At 60.5% G+C, this 23799-nt stretch overlaps 1 protein-coding gene across 7 annotated transcripts in view; it reads right to left on the bottom strand.

Annotated features, from left to right (window-relative positions):
- Nucleotides 1-23543, bottom strand: part of FLT4 (fms related receptor tyrosine kinase 4) — a 41886-nt gene extending 18343 nt beyond the window's left edge. For 6 of the 7 annotated variants that reach the window (XM_087429172.1, XM_087429173.1, XM_087429174.1 and 3 more), the window contains exons 1-11: nt 23439-23543; nt 8045-8141; nt 7131-7375; nt 6825-6937; nt 6539-6701; nt 6238-6377; nt 5746-5914; nt 5311-5428; nt 2165-2319; nt 1907-2069; nt 326-452 (exon numbers count right to left, since the gene is read on the bottom strand). In XM_087429172.1, the coding sequence (XP_087285298.1) occupies nt 326-452; nt 1907-2069; nt 2165-2319; nt 5311-5428; nt 5746-5914; nt 6238-6377; nt 6539-6701; nt 6825-6937; nt 7131-7375; nt 8045-8141; nt 23439-23505 (1557 nt within the window). In that variant the 5' untranslated portion in view covers nt 23506-23543. The remainder of the gene's footprint in view (nt 1-325; nt 453-1906; nt 2070-2164; nt 2320-5310; nt 5429-5745; nt 5915-6237; nt 6378-6538; nt 6702-6824; nt 6938-7130; nt 7376-8044; nt 8142-23438) is intronic. The other variant, XM_087429175.1, reaches the window with a different exon arrangement.
- Nucleotides 23544-23799: the final 256 nt, after the last annotated feature.

Genomic DNA, 23799 nt, shown 5'->3' with positions numbered 1-23799 from the left:
GCCCCCAGGCTGGGCCAGTGGTGGGGACTTGGCCAGCCCCCAGCCCTGAGCCTCCCAGCCCTGGGGCCTGTGGGCAGCTAGGGCCCATGGCCTGGCCAGGTGGCCTTGAATCTCAGCTTCCCTGTCTGGGAAGCAGCCGGAGGTCCAGCCTCCATTCCACATGCAGGAAGGGGAGCTGTGGCCCAGGGACATTGCAGAAAGGTCACTGGCTTTGCTGTCCCCAGAACTCTGCAGGCCTGGTGGAGAAAGAGAGAAGGCCAGGAGACGGCCTCTCTTGTCCCCTTCTCCTTCTCCCTGGCCACTCAGCGGCACCGCTGGCCCGTACCTTATTCTTCCCCTCCACAAACTCGGTCCAGGTGTCCAGGCTTTCGATGGGGTTCACAGCATCCTGCGTGGTAACCTCCCTCCAGTCTCGGCACTGTGGCATGTGGTCTCGCTGCTGCCGCCGGCTGCTACAGACCAGGAGGGGCAAGGGCAGGTGAGGGATTCGGGCAGGGAGGGCCCCACTGGGGGCAGGAATTGAGCCTTTGTCATACTCATGGTCATTTTCTCACACCACGGTGGGTAACACTGGCCCTCGGGCTGGGGTGAGTGAAGGGGACTGTGGCTTTGTTTCCGGAACTCTGTCTCCTTTATGCTCAGAGCTCACAACCCATCCTGTGCAGGCTGCCAGGCACTGCCTTCCCCAGCAGGCCAGGGCCTGTGCCCGCAGAGCAGCACACACCCGTGGCTCTGTGGTCACCCTCCAGCCTGCTGCGCCCACTGTCCCCCATCAGGTTATAGCGACTATCTTCCTGCAAAGATCTTCACATCACCACTCCTTCTCCAAGAAGCCCTCTCGCCCTGTCTCTCTCCCCGTCCCTCTTCCAGAGCTGCAGCCCCCCCCACCCCATGGCAGGTTTGCATCCTGGCACCTTTGATCCCCCACTAGGATGGGGGTCTTGGGCCCCCAGGGTGCTGTGTGTTGGTGCAGAGCATAATGGTAGAGCATCAGAGGGAAGCAATTTTGGAGGTGCTGGCAGTAACCTGCAGCCTCGCGGTCTAGAAGAATCTCTTATGAGCCTTGGACACTGCTGGCTGGCTCAGGCCCACAGGTCCCCCCTACGGAGCCTCCCCCACTGACCACGCCTGGGCCCCAGCCCCTCTGCTGGCACGGCTGTGCTGTCTCCTCCTTGGGTTCTCAGCGTCCATCCCACCCCAGCCTGTGACCCTCCACTCTGCCCACAAGGATCTCCTGCTAAATGGCTCATCTGAGCCGTCACTCCCCTGCTCAACGCCCTTCACTGGCTCCCCAGTGCCTTCCAGACCACTGCCCACCTCAGTGCCCTCCTCTCCCGGCCCCTGCTTGTCCAAGTTGTCTTTGCCTTGAGCATTCTCCCAGCCTGTCTGTCCTCCTGACACCAGCTCAGGTAGCGGACTGTAGCCCAGCAGTTGGGCAGGCTCTGCTGCTTACAGCCGTGACCTTGGGAAAGCCACGTCCCTCCTCTGACTTCAGTTTCCTCTTCTATAAGGGGTCATTGTGAGCGCTGCACAAATGAGCATGGACATGCCCTGTGTGCCGCTTAGTCAAGTCTCATAAAACTAGCCCCATCTGCCCACTGGTGGGAGGTGCCTCCTTGGTGCCGAGGTACATCCCATGGTCCTCTTGGGATGATACAATTATGTGTCTGGGGGGCTTTGCTCTCCAGGGAGGTGGGTGGGGGCTGGACTATCCCCAGTGTCCAGGCTGATACAAGGGAGGGTCTGAGTCTCGCTCAAGCGGGGTGAGGTCATGGATTGGCTACCACAGAATTGTGACAGGTTCAAGTTTAGGGCAGGGCTCCAGAGAGGGGTGCAGCAGTGAGTGGGGGTCTCAGCCGAGGCTGCGGCTGGGAAGTGGGGGAGGGCAGGCTGGAGTTAGACTCACAGGCTGCGCTGGGTGAAGGTCTTGCAGGGTGTCCACGGCCGCCAGTGCCACTGGATGCTGAGAGGAGGGGGCACCCCGTAGGCAGTACAAGTGAGGGCCTGGCGACTGTGGCGGGAGTAGATGCTGGGGGAGGAGGTCTCCTTCTCGTGGATGTGGGGGGGCACTGGGGACACAGGCAGACAGCCAATCAGCCGGCCCCACCACCGCACCCGCCGCCCATTCTCCCCTCTCCCCCCCTCCCATCCTGACCACCCATACCGTTCACCACCAGCTCCAGGCTGATGTTGCGCCTCAGGCCGGCCACGGAGTTCCACAGGGCGAGGGTATAGATGCCTGCACTGGCCTCCGTCACCTCCTTGAGCACCAGGGCATGCGGACTGTGGCGCCCGGACACTGCTTTTCTGTCCTTGTACCTGGCCCAGGAAGGGAGTTCAGGGGGCTGTGTGGACCCCACCCCAGCCCCATCTTGGCACTCCTTCCCTTCTGAACCCCAGCCCCTAGAACTGGAATATAGTGTCGGGAGGCAGGAAGAGGCCGGGTGCCAAAGCAAGAGGCTCCTCCTGGACCAGACCAGGAGGCTGCTGGGAAGGGCAGCAGAGGTGTGGGAGGGCAGCCGACACAGGTCTGGGGTGCAGGTGGCCTAAAAGATGTGGGAATGTCTCACAACACCGGCAGGCTCAGGGAGGGCTGCAGCATACATCCGCCTCCCCCACAGCCCCTGTGGTCTTCCCATGAGCAGGGAGCTACTGCGCAGGGCAGCCGCCTTCTTCCTGACCCGCTGGTGGCTAGGGCCAGCCTTCTGTAGCCAAGCTCAGAGGCCCAGCCCAGGGCTTCAGGGGGGTCCTGCCCACCTTCCTGGTCTCCAGCTCCTCCAGCCCAGCTGGGCTTTGGCCTCCAAGACCCACCTCAGTGGGCCTTGTCTCTTTCTCACAGGCTTCGAGTGCATGTGCCCTGAAGCAGTGGAGGTGCCGTCCCTGTGGTGCATAGCTGGACCCTTACCCCAAGGGGCGAGCCCTGCCTTGCTCTCTGACCCTGGCTCTGCCCTTCCTGGAGCTCTCTAGACATGTGGCTTCCTCGCTGTCCCCCAGCCCTACAGGAGGGTCTTTGCACTCGCTCTCCCCCCTGCTTGGATGCTCGGTCCTCTGGACACCTCCTTCCTACATTCAGTCAAATACCCACTCATCAGAGAGGCCTTGTGAACCTGCTCCCGGCCCTCAGCCCTGTGCCTTCCTTCCCATCTGCACATGTCTGCTGACTGTCCATCTTCCCTACTGAACTGTGATCCCCATGAGGGCAGGGACTCTCCCCTACACACAGAGTGGCACCCGGCGCATGTAGGTGCTCAATGCACGTTTGCTGCACGTGTGAATACATGGATGCCTCACGTCCCAAAGGGTGTCTCCTCTCCAGTCCTGAGCTAGGAATGTCGCAGGCAGCTGCCTCTGCAACCCGAGCTCTGGACTGCCTGGAAACGGTCCTACCGGAGGCGGGTGCTTTCCCCGGGGTACTAAGCCAGAGAGGTGCCAGGAGAGGCACAGCCCTTGGGCAGAGACCAACAGTGAGGGGGATGCAGTGGCCCGGCTCTCAACTGTTGACACCACAGCCTGACCAGGACCAGGAGGGACGTGACTAGTCCTGGGTCGCACAGTAGGGCAGGGCAGACCGAGGCCGTGCAGCCTGCTGGGCTCTGGTGCAGGATCCTGAGTCTGCCGCCTGCAGCATCTGTGATCCCAGGCAAACCTTGTCACCACCCCAAGCCCCCGTGTCCTCATCTGAAAACAAGGGGCACAGAACGCACCGTCTTGCAGGGGTCGCGAGGTCTAATCGAGAGGCAGCATTTGCTGTCAGCATTGCGCTGGACACACTGAGGGTGCTCGTCTGTCTGTCTACTACATCTCCACCCATTCACTTACTCATAATCCTCATGTGATGACCCAAAAGAGTGGGCCCCGGTGGGGCTGTGGCGACCACTAGTGCCGTGTCTTGGGTGGACAGTGGGGCCAGCTGAGCACTTTGTGGAGGCAGGTGTTGGCCAAGTGAGAAGAGAAAGGCCAGATGTGATGGGAATGGTGAGAAGCAGCCAGCTGCCTAAGGATCAAGCCTGCACGGGACCCCTGATGCAGCAGAGCCAGCCACCTGCTCAGAGCAGGGTCAGTCTTACTGGCCTTGGAGGGCAGGGGGCAGGGCCCCAGGTGTCTTCAGGAGGCCACACCTGTGAGTAAGGCTCCAGGCTGCATCAGCACCCTTCAGGACCCTGCCCCAAGGGCCCTGGTCCTGCACCAGCTGCCCCTGATGGTCCCCAAAGCCGGTAGCTTCAGAGGTAGGGTCACACGAGGCCCAGGACCAGGGCATCCTGGGACTCTTCCAGGAGAAGGCTGCTTCCAACCTACTGCCAGTGTGGTGGGATCCCAGCTAAGAACTTCTGGGACCTCTGCTTGCCCAGCTCCAGGCTTTCAGACAGGTTGTCCTGACTGGAGGGAGGTGGCCCAGGCTGGGAAGGGTGAGGCTCCTCTGACAGCCAGGAAAGGATGGAGCAGTGCCCTTCCCAGGAGGCTTGGGGCTCAGGTAGGAATGCCTTTCCTCTTTCCCGGCCTGTTTCCTCATCTGTACCGTGGGGGTCAGGCTACAGTGTGACGTTGAGGGTTGTGCCACGTGGACTACTCAGACGGCCCAAGGGTGCATGGTGGGTGCTGTGCCTTCCCGAGCTCTTGGGGAGCGCCTGGCAAGGGTGGGGCCGCCACTGAGGGACCCCTCACTGACCCTCAGCATGCCCGCAGTAGAGACCTTACTCTCAGGTCCCAGACCGGCCTGTGGGCCTCCTGGAAGCTCTCGCTCGCTGCCACACAGCTCAGGCCCGGGCAGGGCCTGGCTCCTTAACAGTTTGTGGAACCCCTGTGTCATCTCTGAATTTCTGGTTAGGAGGGTCCTGGGGCTGGCACCTTGTTAGGTGGGAGGCCTAGGAAACCCGGCCATTGCTGTAGGGCAGGCCAGACCTCTATGACACCCACCAGCTGGTAGGGCCCTCAGAGATGCTGAGCGGATGCAGGAAGCAGTTAGATAAAGCCCTACACTGTGCCCACCACACCCACACATGACAGCAGGCCCGTGTTTACACCTTTCACAGTTTAGCAGCATCCCAGGCCAACTTTCCCTCTGGCTGAAATATCGTGATGTGCACGTCCTTAGAGTGCCTTCAGAGGGGCTCCCCACTTGGGGTCTCGGGCAGCAGGCCCAGAGTGGGAGATGGGTCCCCGTGGGGTCTCAGGGTGCAGGTCCTGATGGGGGGGATGGGTCCCCACGGGGTCTTGGGGCACAGGCCCTGATGAGGAGGATACTCCCTTCCCTCCCTGTGGTCCATTCTCCTGCTGGGCCTGGGTAGTGAGGGGCAGGAGCCGGGGAGGTACCACTGGAATTCCGGCGGGGGGTACGCTGCCAGCTTCACGGGCAGTTTCACCAGCTCATCTCCTGCCGTGGCCTCCAGGACGGGACCCTTGAGCCACTCGACGCTGATGAAGGGCTTCTCTGCCAGATGGGAGGTATCAGTGTAAAGCTGGGGTGGGCATCACTGACCCACCACCACCCAGGGGTTCCTGGCCACCTCCAGCAGCCAGACGCCTGCAGACTGGGGCCCGTCCTGCCCTCTGGGGTGTGGGAACTGGGCAGGCCGTCCACTCATGGCCCTCCCTTCCCTCTGGCTGGACTCCACACTGCTTGGGTGCACCATGACCTCTGACCCTGGGGCCCCCGCTGCACAAGGACCCTTGTTCCCCAGGCTTGATGCCTGACGCCTGACCCAGCCCAGGCCATGCTGGGCACAACCACCCGACCCCAGGCTGTACCGTGCACAATGACCTCGGTGCTCTCCCGGAATCGCTGGATGCCGTTGTTGGCCTCGCACACATACGGGCCCAGGTCATGCTGGCTAACGTTGTGGATGGTCAGGATGCTGGAGAGCTCTGTGTGAGTCTGCTGGGAGCGCCGCTCTGGCACCCACTTACCCCGCTCTGCCTGCCCGTGCCCAGGGGAAGCCCAGGGTCAGAGCAGGCGGGCTCTGGCAGAACTGACCACCAAATGCACACACCCCGGCCCAGCCAGCAGTGGCTCCGGAAGCCTGGGACACAGACCCAGAGCTTTCCTTGGGGTAGGAGGACGCCTCCATCAGACTGGGGCTCCTGGGGCACCTGGGTCTACACGTTCTCTATGCAGAGGCCAGTGTGTGCCCAGCCAGGGCAGGCGTGGACAGTGAGTGTGGACACAGGGCAGGTGTGGGCAGTGATAGGGACTCCTGGGGACGGTGTGAGCCCAGCCCCTGGCAGGGCTGCTGACCTCACCTGCTTCCCTGGATAGTCCCAGTCAAAGGTAACACCCGAGTTGAATTCGGCCCACACGGTACAGTTCAGGACCAGCTTCTCCCCAACCAGCAGCTCCAGTGACTTCTTGGGGAACAGCTGGATGTCATAGAGCTCGTTGCCTGGGGACACAGGCACAGTGACCCCCACGCCCCTCACAGGATGGTGCACACAGAGTGCAGAACGCAAGGCGCACACTGAGACAGCCCCACTCCTGGGAATTGGGGTCCCTGTCCTCTCCCACGATCCTCCCAGCACCTCCTCCCTCACCCGGCAGCCCCACCTGTGATGTGCACGAGGAAGGGGTTGGAAAGGAAGGCCTGGCCGCCCCAGGTGGTCTCACACTGCAGGTACAGGGCGTCGCGCAGCAGTGGCGTGGGCACCCGCATGCCCCGGCGGTCATCCCACACCACCTCCTGCCCATCAGGCTGCAGGGCCGAGCTTTGCTGCAGGACATGGTGGCCATCAGGGCCTGGCAGCTCCCTTCCTCCTGGCCACATGAGCGGCACCTTTCCCAGGGATGGGAGAGGAGGGCCCGATCCCAGGGTGGGGTGAGGACGGGGTTGTACCGAGCGCAGCGTGACGTTGAGGCCGGGGATGGACACCAGGCAGGGCACCCACATGGAGTCCTTCCTGTTGACCAGGAGCGTGTCTGGCTTGTTGATGAATGGCTGCTCCAAGTCTGAGGGGAGGGGGCAAGTTGTGGGCGGGGTAGACAGGAATCAGGGGGTCTCTGCCCAGGTTGGGGCGGTGGGGCAGCCCCATGGGGTCGGTAGGCCGGGGGTAGGGATATAGGAGCCAGCTGCCCCTCTGGGACCCCAGGCCCTGTCCACGCCTCCTGGCGGCTGTGGGAGCGGATGGGCTGGGCCCCTCACCTCTCACGAACACGTAGGTGCTGGCTGCAGTGGTGCCCTCGATGCGGGCTTTGATGTACTTGTAGTAGCAGCGGTAGCGGCCCGTGTGGTTGGCGTGGGCCACAGGCAGCAGCAGCACTTTGCAGTAGGGCCTGGCGTCCGTGCCCTCGCAGTCTCGCATGACCCCCGTGTCCTCGCTGTCCTTATCCTCTGTGGCCGGTACGTCCTGAGCCCCTGGCCAGGCCCACTCGAGGGGGTGCTGCCCCCTGGCAGAGGACGCGGGAGGTCAAGAGGGGCCCCCGCTGCAACCCCGGGGCACAGTCCTTGTGGAGACTCCCTTGGGACAAGCCCACAGCTTGTCTCATCCGGAAGTCAGGACAGCCCAGCATTTGTGCGCAGTCCGCGGACCCAGCCCAGGGCAGGCACTCCCTGAGGCCCCCGGGGCCTCTGCCTGGCTCCCGGGCCTGCGTGTGGCAGGATGGCCTGCAGAGAAGCCGGGCCTCGGACCATAGCTGGGGCTGCAGGGAGGATGCCATCTCTGGGGCCTGTGTGGGTGACCTGTGGTCAGTGTGGGGTGACCCAGGGTCTACTGGGTGATCTGGGGTCAGTGCAGATGACCTGGGGCTAGTGAGGGGTGGCCTGGGGTCACTGTGGGGTGACCTAAGAGTGGGTGCAGGGTGACTGATCCGTGTTCCACGTGAAATGACAAGGGGGGGTGTGGTGAGGTGGGGTGGGTGCAGGGTGCCTTGTCCGCAGGGCAGGGGATGGTCTGCCCTGCAGGTACCCACACCCAGGCTCCCCGGGAGCCCCTCTAAGCCTAGAGGCCTCTGCCCTGGGAGGGGCTGCCATCTGGGTCCTCAGCCACCACCTCCTGCCTCCTTGGCCTGCCAGGCAGTAGGGACCCAGGTGCCTGCTTCCCTGGCGGGGCTGAGTACCTGCAGGAGATGGACAGGCTATCACTGGAGTCAATGATGTACGTCTCCTCCGTGATGTTTAGGGCCGGGGGGGTCATGGAGTAGCCACTCGCCAGGCCTGGGGTGGGAGACACGGTTAGTACGGCGCTGGGTTGTGAGTTCACATGATGACGTTGAGCGGGCGCTGACGGGCCTTCCCTGCCCACAGGAGCAGACCCTTCCCCAGGGCAGCGGCCACCCTGGCTCTCGGCCCTAAGCAGCACTGACAAGGCCCCAAGACAACCGGTAACCTCCACCTCAGGCTGACCCTTGCCCCCTGCTCCCTGCCTCTGGCTACAGACCAGGCCCAGCCCCAAGTGAGCTGCGAGCCAGGCCTGGACTGAACGCTGACCTCTGGCCCCACATTAGCTGAGCTGCCAGCATGAAGTCGATGGGGAGACCGAGGCCTCATCCTACGCTGCGGGCGGCCTGACGTGCTTCGCCTTGGCACTGCGACCCCCACATGTGTGCCTGAAGGCCCCTCTCGAACTTCAGACACGCGGTCACTGCTCTTGCACAGACCCCCCAAACGCCAGAACTGAGGGCCTCTGCTTTCCCCGAAATTCTGCCCTCTTGAGACCAGAACTGTCACCTGCCCTCTCCCAGGTCCCATGGAGTCCACCTCATGTGTCCCTGGCTCCATCAGCTTCTGTCCAACCTCAAGGTCCCCACTGGCTGCCCCAGCTCCTCCAGGCCCCCCTTCCTCAACTCCCCATTCTTCCCACAGGGACTGTCCCCAAACACACAGAGAACCCTGCCTCGCTTGGTTGAAAACCCTCCTGAGGCCCTCCAGGACCCTGGCCCTGCTGCCCACTGTCCTCCCCCAGTGGGATGGTGCATGTGTGTGTGTGCATGTATACGTGCACACGTATGCATGTGTATATGTATGAGTGTGTGTGTGTATACGTGCACATGTATTCATGTGTATATGTATGCTTGTGTGTACACATGTCAATAGGTGTGGGTCTCTGTTGTGAACGTCTGTTTCTGTGTGGGCTTGGATCTGTGTGTGGGGCTGGTGTGTGAGTGGTGTGTGTGGCTTTGTGTGTGCATGCCAGTGTGTGTGTCTTTGACATGTGAGTGTATGCGTGCACATGGACTTGTGTGTGTGTGGGATCCTGGTGGGGGCGGGAGCAGGCCTTGGGGGAGGTCTAGACCTGGAACTCTGGCAGATGCATCCTGCCAGGACCATCCTGAGACAACAGGAAGAGAGGACTGTGTGGCTGGGGGCCCAGGGCTGCGTCCTGTCCCTCCCTTCAAGTCCCTGTCCTCTTGGGGGGGGGCACAGTCCACTATCCTGCCCCAGCCCCAGCCTGCTCTAGTCCCACAGGTCGGGCTCCTCTGCCCTCCCCAGCCCAGCTCCCGGAGGCCCAGGGTCCCGCCCTGGCAGCCAATGGGGAGGCAAAGCTCGGGGACCCTCACTGCAGTTGGTTCTACACCACCCTGACCCCAAGCCGCCCTAGGAAGTGGCACCTGGGCGGCACGCTCCACACCCTAAGATCCCATTTTGGCATCACGAGGACAACACAGCCACCAGCCAGGACCCAGTCCTCCTTTTCCGGCTGGCCAAACTCTTCTAGGTACCACACTACCGTGGGTCAGAGGCAGAAGACCCTCACCGAGCATCTAGTCCCACTGTACAGACAGGGAAACTGAGGCCCTCCAACTGGACTGCGCTGTCACCCTCAGAAGGCAGCTCTCACCTGGCCAGCTGCTGTGACTGTTGTAAAATCCCTCCTTAGCTTGAACTCGGTGGTCCTCCTCCTAGCACTCAGGCTGGTGGCCCTGCCCTGGCCCCGAGATGGAAAGGCAGTCTGGGCTCTGCCCCCAGGGGCCTTCTCCATGTGGGCTCTGCCAGAAGGTCCATTCCCCCCCAGGTCCGCTCCACAGCCCCCATTGTGCATCCTTGGGGCTGCTGGGGAGACAGCTCAGTCCCACAAGAGAAGGCAGCCTTGCCAGGGCCGGGGAGGAGCCTGTTGCGGGGAGGCTCCCCTTGGGTGGTGGGGGACGGGAAGGAATCCCTGGGGGGGCACCTCTGAGCTCCTTCTCCTCGAGGGAGAAGCAGGATTTTCCAGGCAATGGGAAGTGAATAAAGCCACACCAGGCAGACAATGGCCTCTGAACTACAGAAGGGAGGAATGGTGGGCTTGGGTTTGGATCTGTGGGGGATGAAAGAACTGGCCTTTCTGTGGACCAGTTAGGGGTCAGACCTGCAGCCAGCGTGTGGGCACCAGAGGAGAGGTGCAGCGGCCAGCAACCACCTGCCCTGGGCCCGTGCATGCACCATGGTAAGGCCTGTGGTGTTGCCCTGGGGAGGTTGAGGGTCCTCTTCTCTGGGGTGCACATCTGGCACCCTCAGCTATGGAGCTGTGGCAGATGTCAGCCCAGCTTCCTTGGGTGGCTCCTCTTTGCTTCCAAGATAAAGCAAGGCAGGCCAGGCCTCTCCCTCTGCCCACTCCCCTTCTCTCCAGCTTCATCTCCTGACACATCTCTGAGAGGCACAAACCTCTTACCACTGTCCCGAAGTGCCAGGCTTTTCACATCTTGAAGTCTTTGCCTTCCTCATCTTTTTGCCCGGGACATTTGTACTCCTTCCCTCCCATGGAATTCTTTCTTTAGGGTCTAGTTCATGAGTCCCTTCCCTGTGGAGCAGTCATCATTACTCAGGCAGTATTGGACTCGGCCTCCTCGGGGCTCCTGGTTAAATCACTTATCGGACTGAATTGTAGTTTTCTGGTCACATCTGAACAGAGGCTTATTTTATTGATCTTCCTAAGCCCAGTGCAGAGGAGATACACACCAAAGATTGAGGGGATGGATTCAAGAATGGTAGGATGGGGTCAGGCCCAGTGGCTTAGCGGTTAAGTGTGCGCACTCTGCTGCTGGCGGCCCAGGTTCGGATCCCGGGCGCGCACCGATGCACCGCTTCTCCGGCCATGCTGAGGCTGCGTCCCACATACAGCAACTAGAAGGATGTGCAGCTATGACGTACAACTATCTACTGGGGCTTTGGGGGGAAAAAAAAGGAGGAAGACTGGCAATAGATGTTAGCTCAGGGCCGGTCTTCCTCAGCAAAAAGAGGAGGATTGGTATGGATGTTAGCTCAGGGCTGGATCTTCCTCACCAAAAAAACAAACAAACAAAAAAGAATGGTAGGATGGATGATGGAGAAGCAGGTGAATAAATGGATGGCTGGGTTGGTGGATAGGTGGAAGGATGAGTGAATGGATGGGTGGATGTGTGGATGGATGGATGGGAGGATGGATGGATGAATGGACAGATGGGTGGATGGCTGGATGGGTGAGTGGATAGATGGATGGGTGGGTAGATGGATGGATGGGTGAGTGGATGGATGGATGGGTGGATGGATGGATGGATGGGTGAGCGGATGGATGGATGGGTGGATGGATGGATGGATGGGTGAGCGGATGGATGGATGGGTGGATGGATGGATGGATGGGTGAGTGGATGGGTGGGTGGATGGATGGGTGGGAGGGTAGATGGATGGATGGATGGGTAGATGGATGGATGGATGGGTGGATGGATGGATGGGTGGGAGGGTAGATGGATGGATGGATGGGTGGGTGGGTGGATGGATGGATGGGTGAGTAGGTGGATGGATGGGTGGGTGGGTGGATGGATGAGTGAGTGGGTGGATGGATGGATGGATGGGTGGGTGGGTGGATGGATGAGTGAGTGGGTGGATGGATGGATGGATGGGTGGGTGGGTGGATGCATGGATGGATGTATGCATGGGGAGTGGATGTGTGGGTGGGTGGATGGATGGGGAATGGAGCCTGTAGGAGCTTCCTCCCTAGAGGCTACCATACCACCAAAAGAAGCATCCGTATCACTGTACTAAACAGGGGGACCATCCATTATGCTTGCCAACCCTTTTACCCATCCTTGTGAGCCTTTCTTTTGTCACCATATGCCCTGACTTGCCCCAGTGCACCCTCTTCTTTCACTCACTTTCACTGGGCAGCAAACTTCACTGTAGACCTCACTGTCCTCCTCCATCCTTCCTGCCTGAACTGAAACCTTGTTTCTGAGGATACCACTGCCCCTGAGGCGGTTACTGCTCTCCACTGAAAAAGCTAGGTATCAGAGAACTCCTTGTGGCCACCTCCCCTTCTCCAAGGGCATCACCCACTAAAGCTGCCATCAGCTGCTGTCCTGGTCACTTCCCCTCACTCTCTGTTCCTGGCTGTCCAACCCTCTCCACCCCAACTCAGGCCATTCTTCATGACTGCAACATCCACACGGATGACTCACCAGCGCCCTGGAGTTTGCAGTCCTTGTCTCCACTGTCCTCCCCCCTCTCCCCTCAGCCCTTCACTTCCTGGGCACACCCTGGACCTGGTCCTCACCAGAAGCTGTGCTGTCACTCACTGCCTATCTTCCTGCACTGCTCTGTCCCATCTCCTCTGCCTCTTGCTAGGTGCCCTTGTCCCACCACTAAGTCCTTCAGCTTCATCAAAATTCAGTCCAGGGACCCTCTCGTCCCCACCCTGGTCTCACCCCTGACCTGACACAGCGTGGTCTGCAGCTTGTGGCCCGTCATTCTGATTGTTCCTTTGCCTCTCGCCCACCACCCCACCCCTGCAGCACCACCACGTCCCTCAGTGGCACAGCCCTGCAGACATAGCCAGAGCCCTACGCTACTGCCTCCCCTTTTTTTCCCTGTTGGCAGACCTTAAATGGGCCCTCAGGGTGCAGTTCAGAGTGTTCCCTCCTCCCTCCCAAAGCCATCCAATGGAGACACCTCATCTTCCCACGTCCAAACCCCATACTTCCGGCCTGGGCCCTGGAAACCCTCTGCCATACCTGCTCCGAAGGCCAAGCTCTCCATTGTGCCAGGGGTCCCAACCCCCCGCACCGACTCCTGCAGATAATTTCTCTCTTTTCTGATCACCAGACTTGCTCTATGGAATCATCTCCCATCTTATAAAGAAAACCCCCAACTCCTTGATCCCATATCCCTTTCCAGCCACTGCCCCTTTCCTACTCTGCTTCATAGCAAAAGCTCTGCTCATTGTGCTCCTTCTCTCACATTTGCTCCTCCACCCACTTGGGTGCAGCCCCTCCTCTGCTTCATGGAGCCACTGGTCAAGGCTTCCTGTGACCTCCAAGCTGCAGGACCAGTGGGCGCTGGAGGGTGGAAGGCAGAGCTGTCACCTCCTCTGCCGCCTTCTGTGAGGTCACTCTCCCTTGTCTCCCCCTTGCCCTCTGCCCAGCACCAAATGTCACTCTTTGCTCTCTCTTCTCCACTGGTCTTTCTCCTAAGTGTCCAGATACCTCCAAAATCTCCATCTCCTGCCCAGACCCCTTCTCTCATCTTGGGCCTTAAGTATCCAGCTACCACTGCACTTGGCCACCCCACAGACACCCAAGGGCCACATTTCCAACACTGAGCTGCGGACTTACCCCTTCTCCACTCCTGCCAAAGGCTCCTCCTTGATTGCTCCCATCCCTCCCAATAGGAGTGGCAGTGGACACCTGTCTCTCCTGCCCCGGCCCTTCCGCCCTGGCCCTTCTGCACCAAAGCAACTCAGAGCCAGCTCCTGCTCTCCTCTGGGGCCCACACAACTGCACTCGCCCCCAGCATGGCCCCCTGGGCCTGCTCTTGCCCTCCTCCAGCCCTCCATGCAGTTGTTAGTGATAGTTTAAAAACATGCTTGTGCTTAAGTCCCGTCAGTGACTTCCCACCGCACCTTCAGGAAAATCCAAACCTCCTGACTGTGGCCTGGCCCCCGCCCACCTCTCCACACTCTCCTGATCCACTCACACCTTGTGTTCATGTCTTTCAGCCACCAAGGCCTCCAGGCTGTTCTATAACATGCCATGCTCCTTTCTACCTGGGGCCTTTGCACACACCTCTTCTCTCCTCTCACATGCCCTGCAAAGCCAGCTTCTTCTCTCCTTAGGCGTCAGCTTAGACATGAACTTCTCGCCTCCTCCAAAGCCTAAGTCCCTCCTTTAAGCTCCATCTTGCCTCTGGTTGCTTACTTCATCCCTCTTGTCACAACTTGAAATTATCTCATTTACTTATTTGTTTAAGTTATGTTTTTCCATTTCCTCCACTAGGCAGTAAGTTTCAATGGGGTAAGGACCAAGACAGTCCTCTTTTCTACCCCACCCCATGCCTAGCAGAGCACTCGGCACAGAGTTGAGGCTCAATAAATACTTGTTGAATGAATAAATGGATGAATAGATGGATGGAAGGTGGATGGATGGATGGACAGATAGATGGATGGATGGATGGATGGATGGAAGAATGGCTAGCTGGATGGAAAAGATGGAAGGAAGGATGGCTAGATGGATGGACAAATGGAGAGACAGATGGAAGAACGGATGGATGGAAAGATGAAAGGAAAGATGGCTAGATGGATGGACAGGTGGACAGACAGATGGATAGAAGGATGGATGGATGAGTGGATTTATGGGTAGATGGAAGGACGGGTGGATGACGGACAGAGGATGGATGGATTAATGGATAGATGGAAGGAAGGATGGCTAGATGGAAGGACAGATGGACAGACAGATGAACAGAAAGATGGATGGATGGTTGGATAGAAGGATGGGTTCATGGAAAGATGGATGGAGGATGGACAGAGATGGAAGGAGGGAAAGAAAGATGGGTAGATGGGGAGATGGAAGGATGGGTGGGTGGATGGCTGACTGGCTGGCTAAACAAACCTCTGATGTCTTCCTTTGGGTTGGAACGGTGTCAGACCCTGTCATTCCTTTGAAAAGATGTTCCTAGTTTTAAAGGCCACGCTCCCTGGTGACTGTGTGTACCCCAGGCTGCTCAGAGGCTGGGGCAGATTCAGGCTGGAGGACTGCCATGCCCAGAGGCTCCATGCTGCCCAGCCCCCACCTGCAGCTCCGAAGAAGGTGCATCCTTCCTGCCTGGCTGTTGTCTGTCCCTGCTGTTCTTCCTTCCTGCAGCAGGAAGTGCTGTCATCCTGGCCTCTGCTGCACTCCCCCCTGCCTTCCTGTTCCTGGCCCAGGAACTGGCTTCTTCCTTCCCCTGGCTGGCGGCCCTGGCCCCCTAGCCTGTAGCAGAGTGATCGGGGCAGGCGCCGGGCTGAGGTCAGGGAGGCCAGAGTGCACACCTCCTCTTCTCTGTGCTGTCAGCAGCCTTGGGCTGCAGGGACCCTGGCGTCAGCCTCAGGCAGCTGACTGTGGGAGCAGCACACAGGGGTCCTAGGTGAGGGCTGGGCAGGAGGGGAGGGAAGTCCCGTGGGCTAGGCACTGACCATGGCCCGGCAGTCACTGCCTCAGACCCTCACAACAGCCTGGGAGGGAAGGAGGGATCACAAGCTCACTCAAGGAAGAGGAAACTGAGGCTCCAGGTCCCACAGCAGCGGTGGCCGGGCAGCCTGGCCAGGTCTGCCGAGTCCAGGCCTGACCCTGCCTGGGCCCAGCCCTCACATCTCTCCACCCCGTTGTTTCCCATCACCACCCTGACTGCTGGCCTCCCTGCCTCCCTGCTACCCAATAGCCTCCTTCCCGGCCTCCAATCTGTCCCTCAGCCCAGAGGGGCACTGTGGCCTGAGGACACCTTCACTGGCTCCATTTGCCCATCTGGAGCAGTGCACACCCTTGGCCTGGCCTCCAGATGATGTCCGTCCCAACAGGCCCCGCCATCCTGGACAGCTTCACCTCTCAAGGCTCCTGCCATGCCTGGCGTCCACCTCCCTGTCCAGGCTCAGGCCGGTCCTTTGTCCTTCCTGCTTTCCGGGCCTGGTGAACTGCTGTTCCCGCTCAGGCCTGTGCGGCCTGCCCGAGCCCTGAGACTGAGGGCATCAACCCCACCCTGGCCCTGACCCACTGCAAGGGGAGGGTTTGTGTCATCAGGTGGCTCCTGGGGGCCAGGATACCATTGGCCCATGGCTCTGTCCCAGGTCCAGCACAGCCGACCCCGGGATGATGTCCTGACGGTCTGCGAGCTCAGGGGTGCCTTCCACACCCGGGCAGACTGTCTTGGGAGAGTTACTGCCCTTGACAAGTCCTTCCTGCAGGCCCTGTGTGGTCACCCCGGGGCGATGGGGCTACGTGGCAGGCCTGCCAGTCTGACCCACACTCTCCTTAGCAGCTGTGCTCAGGAGGACAGAGGCAGAGGGGCCAAGCCTGTGGCTGCAGACTAGGAGTGAGCTGAGGCGGAAGCACGTGGGGCAGTGGCCAGGGGAGGCCGGGCTTGGGGTCTCTTTGCCCCTGTCCTAGGCTGTGCAGAGCAGGGAGACCTGTCCCAGGGCCTTCTCCCTTCACTCTTGGGGCCAGGCCTGTGCCTAGACTCGGGGAGGTTCAGGGGTGTTCTGTTCTGGAGCCCCTCCAACCTGGCTGGCAGTCAAGATGCTGTCAGTCACCCCACCTCCACCCTGCAGGAATGTGATGGCTGGGGTGGGACGTGCTGTTCTGGGTGTGCCTGGAGCCCCCTGAGCCTGGCTGCGTGCCCCACAATGCCACTCTCTGGCTGTATGGCCTTGGGCAAGTCCCTTCCTCCCTCCAAGACATAGTCTTCCCACTTGTGAAATGAGAATGGTCCCGAGGATTACTGGGAGCCACAGACCATGGATAAAATAACACCACATCAGGAACCATCGTAACAGTAAACTGTTGCTGGAGCCCACACAATGAGCCCTGCGTGGTCACGTGCCTGTTGAGTGCTGTGCGTGTCAGCTTTTGCATCTCACTGTGACCCTGTGCTGTGGTCACAGTTGGAGGTGAGGGGTCAGAGAATGCCTTGCTAGTGGGAAGGGTGTTCAGGTGAGCTGGAACGGGCTTTGTAGACTGAGTAGGAGCTTGCTGGCCCAGGAGGAGGACACACAGGGCAAAGAGACTTGTGCAAAGACCAGAGTGCAGGTGACCCTGGGCTGTCAGGTAGACATAACAGACGGAACACGGTGTGGGGAAAACTGGCACTCACAGTAATAAAAACATGCTCATATGCTTTGACCCCCAAATTCTGCTTACCTCGATACATCCTGTTATGACAATAACAGCAGACACATATTTAGCACTTTCTGTGTGCGAGCACGACACACGCACTTGTACATACCACACTCTGAGGAGGGTACGATTCTTGTCACTTTGCAGTTGAGAAGATTAAGGCACAGAGATTAACTTGCTAGTCAGAGAAACAGGATTATGGGAAGCTACTATTTACTCTATACACGGCTGCATTATTTGTATTTCTACAGTTTAGAGAACCTGGGGAGGGGTTCTGTAAACTGTACCCACTAGGTTCACCACCCTAGTGGCAGCCACCCATCAGGCATTGCTGCCTCCATTCACTCCTACAGCCAACTGCTCACCAAGTCCTGGCCCTTCTCAGCCCTGCACCAAAGGCAGGGGCCAGCTGCGCCAGGCCTGCCCCTCTCCTTTCCCTGCCACCCTGGCCCAGCACTTTCCACCCACAGTGCTCAGATGCTTGCAATGGATGACTTCTGGCCAGAGAGCCACTGCTAGACATCTGGGGCTGCCCCTCTCAGGGCCCCCTCCTCTCCACCTCACTGTCTGGCCAGCCTTAACATCCTCCCCTGGCTCACCACACCAGGGTCTCCCCACTGGTCCAGCCCTTACTCAGTGGTCAGATATCTTCCTAGAACACAAGTCCCTCTCCAGCCTAAAGCCATTCCCAGCCTCTCCACTGCTTGAAGGTGGAATCTGAGCTCCTTGCATGACCCCCAGCCAACCTCATCACCTGCCATCCTGCCACCTGCCTGGTGCCTGCTTCAGCTCCGGACTCGCACGCTGAGGCCCCCTCCTCAGGGCCCCTCTGCATGTTTCCATAGCTCCATGCAGCGAGTGGCTCACTGCACTCGACAGGTCCTCCACGCGAGGATGGGGGCTTGTGCTCGCCTTTTCATGGGGGCATCCCCAGCTTGGGGCTTGGCCAGTGACTGGCCCTGCCTGGCTCTGAGGATCCAGGGAACAGAGGGACATCACACAGAGCATAGGCAGGCGTGGAAGTGAGGGACGGAGGTGCAGATGTCTGCAGTGAGGCAGGCACACCAGCCAGGGGTAGATCTGGGGAAGGTGGTGCGTCCGTGGGGTATGCTGCTTTTAAAAGGTCTTGGGGACACCAAGGTAAAAATGTCTGCCAGGTGGTCAGAAATTTAGGACCCCATATGCCCACCTCTCCAGAGCTTTCCCTGGAGAATACCGTGCCTGCCCCTTCTTACACTGTCGGCCCCATGCTGTCTGGGACCAGACACCAGACACCTGTCACCTCCCTCAAAGCTGCTTGAGCACTTTGTGAGCCCTTCACCTCTCTGCCTTAACTTCCTCATCTCCAGAATGGGCACACTAAGCTGATGACACAAGGTTAAAACCCTCACACACTCTGGTGTGAAGCAATTTGATTAAGCATTTCACACCAAGGTGTGGCTCACTGCTAGACGCTCCACGCGTGCCAAGTGTGCATGTGAGTGTGCACACACTGCTTAATACAAACGAGCTTCTGTTTGGTAGAATTTAGGGTAGCTCTGAGGATGGTGCTTTAGGTTGGGTGAGGATAAGAGGTTCTCCCCAACCCACCTGAAAGCCTGGATTCCGTGCTCCTGGGGCACATGGCAAGTGGGAATGAGGCCCCCTCCCATTCTAGGAGACCCCTCCCACTTGGAGCTGCACCAGCCTCTGCCTGCAGTTCTTGGCAGCCTCCCCAAGGGCATGGTGAAGGGCAGAGCGTATCTGGAGCAGGAGGAAGGTCATGTGCTGAGGCTGGGGTGTGAGGTGGGTGCAGGCTAGGTAGACATGGGACTTGGGCTGCCCTTGGGACCCCAGCAGGAAGAGCCTGTAGCACCAGCTCAAGAAGCTGGTGCTTATCATTGGGAGGCTGCTAGAGGCTCAGATCTGTGTTTTAGAGAGGTCCCGCTGGGGCAGCATGGAGGCAATTTCGGGAAGCAGGGAGCAGTGGTGACGCTGCGTGGGAACAAGGGCTGCCTGAGTCCCCTCTGGGGGTGGGGTGGGGAGGAGGGCACTGGCAGACGCTGACTCCCCACACAGCGCAGCTTTGGGTCCAGCCAGCTGTGCCAGGCAGCTGCCCTGGCCTGCCTGGGGTCAGGGCTCTGCTCCGCGGCAGCAGGACGGGTGGTGTTATCAGACAGCCCAGCTGGCTCAGAGGTGGCCCCCAGCGCTGCTAAATCTGGGCCGAGGGCTCCTGCTGCAGGAAGAGGGAGACGCAGGCAGGATGTCCTCTCCTGTGGCGACAAGTCCTTTCCCATGAACCCCTGCTGACCTCGCTGGCCACGTGGCGGGGCTCCCCCACTCACCACCCTGACCTGTGCCTGCTCCTGGGGCCACCCACACCCTGGCCTGGCCTTGGGGGCGGAGGTGGCCTGGGCACGGGGGCGTGCCTGCTGTCTGCCCCACCCAGCCTCAGCCACTAGCAATGAATGCCCGCACCTTCCTGCTCCCAGACTGCTCCTTCGGCATGACCGGAAAACCGAGATCCCAGAGGAAGCCAGTGTCTGAAAAGGATCGAAACTCAGGAATCCCTGGCTCCAGCGGGACACCTCGGCTGTGTCTCACTCAGTGGTTAGTGCAGGGAGTGTGAGAGGCTCTCTGGACCCCTCTCCATGCCCACCCCCCTCTCTGAGGGGCATCTCAGAGGGCTGTGTGGCACAGGCTAGGCCCCGGTGGAGAGAAATCTGCCACGTGGAGGAAAATGTCCAAACGACAGCAGGAGGGATTAAGCTAGACATAAAGAAGAACTTTCCCTCTCGGCTAAGACTCCACTTAATTTCCCTGGGTTCCCTGACTCCCCTCTGCCCCATCACACTCAAAATGCTCCCAACTTTCCTCCTGCCTTTTCTGGCCTAGTTTCATCAACTGGGGTCTCTCAGGCAATCCCACTGGATGCCTCCACCTGGAAGGCCTGCCTCCCTGGTGCAGCACCTCAATCTTTCCCCACATTTGCTCCTCCTCCCAGGGGCCCCATCTAGTAAGCAGTATCTCATCATCCAGTCCACTGCTTAAGCCAGAGACTGGCACTCGTCCCTCTCTTCCCGCCATCCCCAGTTACCACTGCCTCCTCCCCTGGCGTATCTCATGGGTTCACCCACAGCCTCCTTGCTGTGGGCTCCCATCTGCTCTTGCCGCTCTGGCAATGCCTTCAGAGGACCTGACCAGGTGGCTCCTGCTCAGAACCTCCCCTCTCCCGGTGTGCTGCTGGCTCCTGCCACCTCTGGCTGCCTTGTCTCCCCTCACTCCACGCACCCCTCCCAGATTCTAGCCTCATCTGACCACCCGCATGGCCCTATACACCATTTGAACTTTCCTGCCTCTGGGCCTCTTTGCCCTACTTTGAATTCCCTTCCCTGGAGTCTGCAGACTCCTCCAGGAAGCCCTGAGCTGGAAGCAACAACACCTTCCTGTGCAGCCCACAGCCACCAGCTGGGCCTCACTGGGGTCACTGAGCACTTCTGTCCCTGGGCTACAGATGTCTGATGCCACACGTGTGTCCCTGCTAGCTTGGCACTCAGGAAACCCCTCCAGGACGGGGTCCAACCACCCCCTGGGCCACCCTGAGCAGGCATCATGGCTTGCAACTTGCCCAGGACTGCAGTCCCCTTCCCTGGGTTGGGGAGCTGCTGCTTGGGGGTCAGGGTGGGGATGGCCCAGTGGGGAGCTGGCCAGACAGTCCCCTTGTTACACCTCATGCCCAGTCTGGTGCCTGGTGGTGTGGGCACTGTGCTCTGGGGAGGCAGAGAGCCCTTCAGGCACACTGACTCCCCGCCTCTGGAGTGGTGGGTGTGTGAACAGCACTGTGTTTGAGTCCCCAGAGCCCTGAGCTGGGGCCAGTGGTCTACAGGCACCCAGTAAGGTGGGCCCAACCCCCACATCCTGCCTGAACTGGCCTGCGTCCCTGCCCCGCGCCACTTCTCTGTCCACACCTGGGTCTGGCTCAGGGCTGAGAAGCAGGGACGGTGGGAGCTGGGACGGCCATATGTGACTCAGCCCACGGCAGGGGCCAGCGTCCTCAGGCCAGGCCAGCCCAGCTGCCCAGCAGTCACCTGCTTCCCTTGCATGTCCCTGAGCCTCTTGCGGCTGACCTCTGTCACCCGCCCTCTCTACAGGGACGCTGCCAGGGCAAGGTTTTGGGACATGGACTGGGACACGGAGCCATGAAGTCCAGCCCAAGCACAGCCCCTCAGCGCTTGCCTGCCTGTTGCACTGCTACGCATGGGGAAACTGAGGTGTGGGGGAGGAAGAGACAGGCCCAGGTGAATCGGGACAAGAGTCTGGTTCCGGCACAGACAGCACACACTTTGAGGGGTCAGCTTCAGGGATCCCAGCCTTCTCTCCTGCCAGCGCCTGACCGCCAGCCTGGCCGCGCTGACACTTGACTGCTCTGAAGTGTTCATGCTTCTGCTCTGGCAGCCCCCGTCAGGCTGGGGGCTCCTCCATCCCCCTCAGCCCAGCAGTGGGTGGGGCAAATGGAGGGCTCAGGGAGGGTGGCTGTGGTCTTCTCTCCCAGGCATCTCCCCATGAACCATGCCCTGGTCCAGCCTGGGCCACCCCTGGCCACAGGCCCCTTCAGCCCACATCCTCTCTCCTCCCCTCTGCTGCCTGGCTTTGATAAGAATCACCTGCACTCACCACAGGACTGGCCTCACCCCCCTTTCCTCCTCCACCTCCCACTCTGCTCCACCTGGGAGCACCAGGACACCAGCCTCTCCTGGCTCTCCTTACACCCTGCAGAATGTTCCCCATCTCCCTGGAAGCCTCTCCTTCTCTGGCCCCCTCCCTGGGGCCAGGGGGTTCCATCCTGCACCTTTTGCTCTGCTCCCTCTCCAGCTTCCCAGCCCAGCCTCTCTCTTGAGTCTAAGACACTACACCCAGCTGCCTGCTGGATGTCTCCTTCAACTAGGGCCCCATTCATTTCTCTCCCCACACTCATTTAGTCACTCAACAAACACACACTGCACCTGTGAGAGCCCGGCCCTGGGCTGGGTGCAAGAGAGCAAGGAAGGGCCAAGGGGCAGCCCCTCCACTCAGACCTGTCCCAACTTGGAGGCCCAGACAGATGTCCTCCTCTCTCCTCCCCTACGTCCATCCACACCTTTCTTTCCTCCCCTGTCTCAGCTCTTCAGCCCGTCAAGGCACAGAGAACAGAGCTCTGTTATCCCAGAGACCTGGGTTGACCACTTCCCTTACTACTGGCCTCCTGGGGACCTTGGGGAAGTTACATATGCCCTTGGCCTAAGCTTCCTCATCTGTAAAATGGGTCTAACACTCCTTTGTGGGGATTAAGAGATGAAGCACGTAAAGCCAGTACTGAATGCACGCAGTGTTCATAAATAACAAGGTCCCCATCTCTCCCTCAGATCTCCCAGCACTCCTCCTCAACCACTGGGGACCCATGACCCTCCCTCCACCCTCTGATTTCCAGGGTCACCAGATCTCACGTGGACTTCCAGCTCATCCTCGCCCAACCCGTGACGCTTTATCCCTGACATCTCCATCCAACCATACCCCCTTTGCTCCCTCCCTCATCTCGCACACTCTCTTCTCTCCAGCTCTACAGCGGCGGCAACCACAGGTCACATTCCCATCAAAAACTGGACCCTGCCTCTCCTGTGCTTAAGACTCTTCCGTGGCGGCCCCCGCCTTATGGTCCAGACTCCTCAGCTTGGCCTTCAAGCCTCCTGCCCCCTCAAATACGGGGAGCGCAATCCTTCTGCCTCTTCTGCCACGTTGATCGGTCATGAGTTGCCGACTCAAGATTCGCCTCAAGTTCCAACAAGCACCTGCGCCCAATCTGTCCACGGGCTCGTCTCTCTGGCGGTCCCCGAACCCCTGCCCCTCAGTTCCTGGCTTGGGGAAGGTGGACGCCCGCCCGGAGCGCCCTCTGGGGGACCGACCTCGAGCGCAGACGGGAGGCCTCGGGAAGTGCGCACCAGGTCTGGGCCCTGCGGGGACTGCCGCCTCGCCGCCCGGGACGGTCCCCGATGCGCGCGGGTTCTGGGGCGGCGCGGTGCGGCGCGGGACTCCGCGGGGAAGCAAGTGCGGAAGCTAAGGATCCAGGCTGAGGATGCAGGGCGCCGGGCCTGGCTCTAAGGGAGCAGAGCCACAGAGATGGCGAGGTCGTGGATCTCGAGCACCTCCCCTGCGCTGCGGTGCAGCACGGTCGCGCCGTCCCCGACCCGGCTGCAGCCCCGCCGCCCTGGCCTCATCCTCGCGGGCCCGACCTGGCGTGCTCCGCCCGGTGTCTGTGCCCCTGGCATCCGGTCCTGCCTCCCCTGGTGCCTCACGCTCCCGGCGGCCCTGTACCCAACCCGTCCCCCGTCGGAGCGGTCCCACCACTCGCCCCGGGAGTGCGTGCCCCCTCGCGGCCAGCCCCGCAGCGGGCGGGCGGCGGGCTCACCTCGCTCGCCGTCGAGCAGTCCGAGGCAGAGCCACAGGCGCAGGCACAGCGCGGCGCCCCGCTGCATCTCCGGCCGCTGCGCGCGGATCCGACCTTCGCGGCGCCACTCCGGGCTCCGAGTGCGGGTGCTCGGCGAGGGCGGGGCGGGGCTGCGGGCGGGGCTCCAGGGGCGGGGCCAGGTACCTCGGACCGCCCCTCGCACCTCTCCGTCCCGCCCCCGGCCGAGGGAGCTGCAGCCTAGAGGACAGAGCCGAGGCGAGGAGGCCGGCCCAGCCTGGGAGGCATCGGCCGCTCTTGAGCCCCCTGGGGCGGCTCCGGGGCCGCGCAGAACGCAGGTAACGCACCAGTCCTTCTTGGTGCG

Source organism: Ceratotherium simum, chromosome 4 (assembly GCF_057802395.1).
Source record: "Ceratotherium simum simum isolate JZ-2026a chromosome 4, ASM5780239v1, whole genome shotgun sequence".
NCBI classification, from domain to species: Eukaryota; Metazoa; Chordata; class Mammalia; order Perissodactyla; family Rhinocerotidae; genus Ceratotherium; species Ceratotherium simum.
The sequence above is the reverse complement of the archived record's forward strand: the minus strand, read 5'-3'. Positions and strand labels throughout refer to the sequence as shown.